This window comes from Vollenhovia emeryi, unplaced genomic scaffold, assembly GCF_000949405.1.
Source record: "Vollenhovia emeryi isolate VEMERY1.0 unplaced genomic scaffold, V.emery_V1.0 DF940587.1, whole genome shotgun sequence".
Taxonomy (NCBI): Eukaryota; Metazoa; Arthropoda; class Insecta; order Hymenoptera; family Formicidae; genus Vollenhovia; species Vollenhovia emeryi.
The window spans coordinates 1-8,085 of record NW_011965779.1 but is presented as its reverse complement, the minus strand read 5'-3'; the positions used below and the strand labels follow the sequence as shown (position 1 = coordinate 8,085).

At 39.7% G+C, this 8,085-nt stretch overlaps 1 protein-coding gene across 1 annotated transcript; it reads left to right on the top strand.

The window, feature by feature from the left end:
• The first annotated feature begins 863 nt into the window (after positions 1-863).
• Positions 864-2,087, top strand: LOC105555884 (uncharacterized protein K02A2.6-like). The gene has a single exon (XM_012002925.1). It carries the CDS (start codon positions 864-866, stop codon positions 2,085-2,087), a length of 1,224 nt encoding a protein of 407 aa, XP_011858315.1.
• Positions 2,088-8,085: the final 5,998 nt, after the last annotated feature.

Here is an 8,085-nt window from a genome sequence, read left to right as displayed (position 1 = left end):
TTACCAGTTATCTCCGTACTCCGATTTGATTCCGTATTGTACTCATTACTTTTCCGTACTGATTCCGTACTTTCCGTACCTCGTTAAATAATTCCGTATTGTACTCATTATCTCCGTACTCCGATTTGATTCCGTATTGTACTCATTATCTTTCCGTACTCCGATCAAAATCCGTATTGTATTCATTAATTTCCGTACTCGTTGAAATCCGTATTGCAATCATTATTTTCCGTATTCCGAGTTGATTCCGACTAATCATATCCTGTTTTTTTCTCTGTATTTAACCATAGGGCGGACTCGTTGTAATATTAATCTTTTTCCTTTCCTTTATATTTTTACTCTAGGGCGGACCCATTGTAATCACCACGAGATCCCTTGTATTCGTTCCTGAATAAACCTCGTTCACGTCGATTTTGCCTTTAAACACCTGTCCGATTTATTTCCGATCCTCCCAAGCGATTGATTCTACTGAGTAATTAAGATCTTGTCCTCCTTTCCTCCCGACGGCCCTGGAGCTGAGCATATTCGGCAAGTAGGAGGAACGGAGGATCCCTTTTTTCCGATACACAGCACGTCAAACACCGACCAAAAGAACGCTAGCTCTTCCGACCGATTAGTCAGAACCGCGCGTCTGATTAAGTTCCGCGAAGCATAAACGGATTTCGGAATCCCGTCCGAAATCCGGAGACCAGAACCGGGGAGAGCAAAGCGGCTTCGTTACAACATTACAGACGGATCATCAACCTTTACAGTTTATTTTTGGTCGAAATAGAGGCATTCCAGTGACGGCAGCCGCACGTATTACTCGCTGGGCTTTAGCACTATCGGCATATGATTATGAAATAGAGTATAAACCGAGTAAGATGGTCGCAAATGCAGACGGACTGTCCAGATTACCGCTACCGTCAGGAACAGAAGTCGCAGGGTTTTTGTACTCATTTAGTGCAACTAATTGTATACCGCTCGATGCAGACGAAATTGCAACCGCAACTAGGAAAGATACAATACTCGCCAAAGCCGTCGAACTAACGCTAATAGGATGGCCAAAGGAGATTACTGATCAAAACCTCAAAGCGTATTATCAAAAACGTCATGAACTCTCGGTAGAAGGTAATTGTCTATTAGTGGGTACGAAGGTTGTAATTCCAATAGCGTTAAGAAGTAAAGTCTTGAATTTGTTTCATGAACAGCATGGGGGAATAGTTCGAACTAAAATGCTTATGCGAGCGTATTGTTGGTGGCCGGGGATAGATGACGCAATTGAAAAGTTCATTTCAGCATGTGAAGTTTGTCAACGAAGGCGAAACTTTTCTAACACTAGTGCTCTGGTCTCATGGCCCACAGCTACTACTAATTTTCACAGAGTGCACATTGATTTCTTTCACAAGTATGGGTATACTTTTTTGATTTTGGTTGACAGTCGATCTAAATGGTTAGAGGTTAAAATAATGACCGAACGAACAAATGCAACAGAGACGATATTAAAATTAAAGGAAATTTTCTCTGTTTTTGGATTACCATTAGAACTAGTATCAGACAATGGACCACCTTTCAATTCTATAGAATTTATTTCATTTTGCCAAGCCAATGGTATCACTCCAATCAAATCACCTCCGTATCATCCGCAGAGTAATGGTATGGTAGAACGCGGAGTACAAACAGTAAAGAAAGGTCTGGATAAAATTTTGTCAAGTGAGAGGGGAAAGATGTTGAGTAAAGAAGTAATACTCTCTAGTTTGTTTAGTTGGCTGTTCACTTACAGGGTCACACCATCCAGTACAACGGGGATATCCCCTGCGCAAGGTTTCTTTAAAATGCGACCAAGAACTAGGTTTGACCTGATTAAACCATCCTGTTGCAAACAACAATTCAAGAATCAGTGTCAGTCTAAAGGAAACACACAACTGTATGTGTTAAACCAATCGGTATTCGTTAAGAATATTCAGTCCAAAATATGGCAACAAGGTACAATCATACGAGTCCTTAGTTATTGTACTTATTTGGTCCAAGTAGCTGAAGGAGTAAAATTGGTGCATGCTAACGACTTACGTGCGAATAAGGGGGGGACTGAGTACCGGCATAACTGACGCAAATAACAAAAACGGGGGTGTAACTCACATGGGTAGTACAAGTACCCGATATATGATTCCTGAACCGATAGATATTAAGACTAAAGAAGCAGGTAGTCCAATAGATACTACAACTACCCATGTTAGGGTGGATTCTACGGCAAATAAAGATCTAGTGAGTAAGAGATTGGATGACAAGAATGTAGAAGTGCGCTCACCCGTTAATATGTCTATGAGGAAACAAATAGAATCACCGGAGAAGGACAAAGTTGATATGTCAGTAACAACTCGCTCAGGTAGGATTGTAAAACCACCGTCGAAATTAAATTTATAAGATTTTTATATGATTATCCATAAGATATGATGTTTCCAAACTTTGAGAAGGAAGGAAAATGTTATGTAGCCATGCGAATAAGATCTTAGCATAAGTGCTAGTGTGCTTGCGCCAGAAGGCGCTGCTGCGTGATACACCTATCTATATAGATTATATATCCTAAGCATCTGTATAAGAGAATCCGACGTCTGTAAATAAAGAACTGTACGACTTGATAATACCAGTGTACACCAAATACGGATAGTCCCTTACTGCCTGGGAGTCACCTGTAACTCACAAGTGAGGAACACAACACTATGAGACTAACGGGTGGCCTACGGATATGGAAAACGTTCATGAAAGTGGAGTGAACGATCTTTCGGGAGATTTAGCGAACTTCGAAGGAAATTATGATATTGGTCAGTCTATTGCAAGGGCACAAGATTATAATGGACAGGCAGTGAATTCTTCAATAAATATACAAGAAATCGTGCAGGCGGTAATACAAGTGATGGAAGAGAGACAGCGAGTGCAGAGCGGGACGGGAGGCTCATTTCCCGCTGCAAGTGGTAGTTCTGTCATGGAAAGGAATGCTGGAAATATGAACTGGCAACAAATTAAATTCGCAACACAATTGATTCCCACATTTGCCGGTAGAGAAGACGAAAATATTGTTAGATGGTTGGAAAGGATTGCATATGTGGCTCAAATGTACGAATTGAAAGACGAAGTGTTGGTCCTGGCGGCGGTCTCGCAGCTTAAAAATCGAGCACAAGAGTGGTACAATCGTCAACCGATGGAATCAGTGGCGACCTGGGAGAATTTGAAATTTCATCTTCGCAGACATTTCGAGGTGAAGGAATCGTATACAGCTACTCTGGCAAGGATTGGACAACGGACGTGGAAAACATACTCGGAGAGATTCATCGATTACGCTGAAGACAAGTTGGGGCTGATGCAAAATTTGACTTAACGGAAAAAGAAAAGATTGAGTTACTGGCAGACGGAGTAAGAGATCCAATTTTGAGAAGATTAGTGTTGAGCACATGGATAACGAACATTCCAGATTTTATCGAACATGTACGGCGAATAACAGAAGATTCGGTAATGCCAAGGAGAACTGAGGTAAATACGAGATTTGGAAGACACGATCGTTTTCAAAGTTCTTTCCAGAGGAGGAAGGAGGAATCCCGGCCAAATGTATCGGAAAAGATTTGCTTCACATGTAAACAACCGGGGCATATTTCAAGGGAATGTAGTCATCGCAAACCAGTGTGCTTCCGCTGTAACGAGGAAGATCACATTAGCCCTATGTGTCCGAAGAGGGGAACGAATACAACCGAGCAAGTCATGTAATCGAAGCAAGGACGGAGGACGATCAACGGTCGGAGGCCGAGACGATGTCCACGATTTTTGCAAGTGATTTGGATTCCCGTACTAAGGATAAGTCGTGTATTTTTGTAAAGAGTTTTGCAGTTCCGCATTTTAGTTTAGAGTCATTAATTGATACCGGTAGTTACGTTAGTTTAATGCGAAAATCAGTCTATATGAAATACTATAGCAATAGAGAAATACAGGAAATTGGTGACGAAATTAAATTGAAAGGGGTAAATGACACTACAATAGTGGTGTTAGGGAAATGCAGGATCAAATTATGTTAGAGGGATTGCCGGATAATTGGTTGCATATAAAATTTTTAATAGTTGAAGATTACACTATGAAATATGATCTGTTATTGGGTAGAAAATTTTTCCAAGAAGCTAATTTAACGTTAATTTATCAGCATGGTAATTATAAGTTTGATATTGGAGATAAATTTACTCATTCGATATTCAATATAGATGTTTTTGAAGAACCACAAAAATATGATAATATTGATGATAATTTTGATAAAGACGTGCCTTTCACTTTAAAGAAGCAAGTTATAGATGTTTTTCACTCAGTAGACAGAATGCAATTTGATTCAATCAATAATGATTATTGCGCTAAAGTATATTTAAAAGATGAATCGCTTTTTCGGTACGCTCCGCGTAGAATGTCAGATAATGAGAAAAAAAGAGTTAGATCGCATAGTTGATGATTTACTCAAGCGAAATCATCAAGCCAAGCATATCTCCATATTGTGCCAGAGTGGTGTTAGTTCCAAAAAGAGATGGAAAAAAAAGAATGTGCGTAGATCTACGGCCTTTGAATCAGAGGATACATCAGCAGAAGTACCCTTTTCCTATTATTAATGATCATTTAGATAAATTATATGGAAAGAAGTATTTCACTAAGCTGGATTTAAAGGACGGGTTCCATCAGATTGCGATACATCCAGATTGCACCAAGTATTTTTCCTTTGTAACGCATAATGGGCAATATGAGTATGTGAGACTACCGTTTGGTTTTTCTGAATCGCCAGCGGAATTCCAGAAGCATATATTAAATATATTTCAAGAACTGATACGCAATGATAAAATTCTGGTTTATATTGACGACATATTAATTGCAACCGGTGAGGTACAAGAAAATTTAGAAATTCTAAAACAAGTACTAATCATTCTTAAAAAATATAACTTGGAATTGAATTTATCAAAATGTTTATTTTTAAAACGCGAAATAGAATATTTAGGGTATATGGTTACGCAAAAAGAAATTACTTTGAGTGAAAGACACATACAGGCTATAATGAATTATCCACAACCCGGCAATATTAAAGAAGTTCAAAGATTTTTAGGTTTATGCAACTATTTCCGTAGATTTATTAAGGATTACTCTATAAAGTCAAGAGCCATACAAGAGCTGCTTAAGAAGGGAATACAGTTTGATTTCGATACCAATTGTAAAAAGCTTTTGATCAATTGAAAGGAGAGTTAGCGTCTCCACCAGTTTAGCGAATATATAATCCAACAGCAGAAACGGAATTGCATACAGATGCAAGTAGTCACGGTTTTGGTGCTATATTGTTGCAAAAGCAACAGGAAGGTTATTTCGGACCGATAGCTTATTTTAGCAAATCGACAAATGAATGTGAAAGAAATTATCACAGTTTCGAACTGGAAACTCTAGCAATAGTTAAAACAATAGAGCGGTTTCATGTATATTTGCAAGGTATTAGATTTAGGATTGTAACGGACTGCAACTCTCTAGTGCTAGCGATGAAAAAGATTAATATTAACCCGCGTATAGCGAGATGGACCTTGTTTTTACAAAGTTATCAGTACGATTTGATACACCGTTCGTCTAATAAAATGGTGCATGTGGATTGCTTGAGTCGCAACGTGATGACAATTAATCATATAACAATAGAAGATGAAATCATGTACAAACAACTAGCAGATCCGAAGTTAAAAGAAATAGCGTCTGATTTAGAATTTAAAGATAATAAGTATTTTTCGTTAGTTAATGGTTTAGTGTTCAGAAATTTCCAAGATCGACAATTATTTGTAATTCCGGAAAATATGATAAATAATATTATTCTAATTCATCATGATGAAATGGGTCATGTTGGCGTTGATAAAACTATTCAGGGGATCCTCAAGCACTATTGGTTTTCTTGCATGAAAGTCAGAGTTCAACAATATATAGAAAGCTGTGTAAAATGTCTGAGTATATCAATTGCTGCGGGGAAATCGGAGGGTAAAATGGAATTAGTAGATATTGTTCCAGTGCCAATGCACACTTTACATATAGATCATTTCGGACCTTTAGAAGTAACTACAGAAAAATATAAATATATCTTAGTAATTGTTGATGCATATACAAAATTCGTGTGGTTATACCCATGTAAATCTACAGCAACAAGCCCAGTTATTACGCATCTGTTGTCCCTGAGACATTTATTTGGATGTCCGGAGAAAATAATTAGCGATCGGGGAACTGCGTTTACATCAAACGAATGTGCCAGTTTCATGCGTGAAAACGGAATTAAACATATAATGACTGCAGTAGCGTCGCCATGGGCAAATGGTGCTGTGGAGCGCGTAAATCGTTTCTTAAAGACGACATTGTCTAAAATCGTTAATGATCCGAAAGATTGGGCAAACAAACTAGGTAACGTACAATATGTTATACATAATACATATCATAAATCTATAAATGCAACTCCTAGTATGGTATTTCTTGGATATGATCTGAGGAACAATTCGGATAGAGAACTCAGACAGTTTATAGACGATTTAATAGCGATTGATAGAAATATCGATCAGGAAAGGAGTAAGGCTAGGGATACAGCGAAAATTGTAAATCGAGCGGTTCAAGAATACAATAGAAAACAGTATGATAAGCGACACAAGAAAGCAAAAGTATACAGTGAAGGCGATTTCGTGTTAATAAAAGTGCTACAACATAAGCCAGGAGTGAACCAAAAATTAGTACCAAAGTTTAGAGGCCCTTATCAAATCAAGCGAAAATTAAAGAAAAATAGGTTTGTAGTAACCGATATTCCAGGGTATAATGTAACACAAAAACCGTTAAATACCATTCTGTCAGCGGATAAAATTAAACCATGGATTAGGATAGGAGAGAACATAGTACAAACAGCAGCGAATTTGTGATTTTAGACAGGATGTAGATAAGATTAATGTATTTCGTAGAATAGCGGTAAGATTTATATTTGGTAAAATAAGGACAAGAGTGTTAATACTTATATTATAACGATTTTATTTTATTCATATATACATTTAGACAAATAGTTCGGGACGAACTATAAAGTCGTCGGCCGAAGCTGTAAGAGGCAAAGGATAAATATTGATGACGAGAACTGTTAGGTAGACTAGATGATAGCAACATAGGCCAACAAGCGTAATTTGAACAGGTGACATTAGCAAGGGGACATGCAAAAAATATAAATAATAAGAAATAATGACGGGCTAAAAGCCGGAGAGGACGAGGAGTTCGTTGCGTGCCGTTGTAGAGACAAGTAGAAAAATCCTTAGCGTATCAAGAGTGTATAACTGGCGAGGGACTGCCAGCGGTCTAGTGAGACGGCAATCTATTATATTATTAAATTTTTTATTTTTATTTTTAATAATACGGGTTTAATAATACGGGAGAAAATTTGTCGGGCAGCGCGGCGCCGATGCGTTAGGCCTAACCGCTTGCTCTAGGAGCGCGTGATCGGCGCACGGCGGGGCGGGAAGGGTGGGGGGGCGCGCGATCGCGCCCCTGCTATCCCTACATTCCATACCGCGCGGCACCGTCTTCCCCCACTCAGCCGCGGCCGAGCCGTCGTTATCGTTTCTCTCGCTCGCACGGCCGGCCTCCTCCGCTCTCTCTCGCGCGCGCCGCGTCTTCCTTCTCCGTCTCGCCCGGTCCGTCTTGCGGCCGTCTCGCTCGCACCCGCGCGAGCCCGCTCGGCAGTCAATCGATCTAATCTAGCGGCGGCATTCTTCACCGGATCGTGCGCGCAGGCAGTTCGGCAGAGTTTACAGTGAACATTACGTCGCCGTCGTCGTCGTCGAGAATAGAAAGAGCAAAGAGTTTGAACGTTACGTCGCCGTCGTCGTCGTCGTCGAGTAGAAAAAAGAGTAAGTTCAAACTTGCATGTACACCGTAAGGCTGGTATTACATTTGTCGTACGACAAATGTAATAAATCCAAACAATCCACAGCCATCCTGAGACAAGCGTCGCTGAGACTACTGAGGGAGAGAATCGCGACAACCAAAAAGGGCCTAGCCGAGACTTCCAAAAAACTCCTCGAGCTACATCTATCCCTCTCC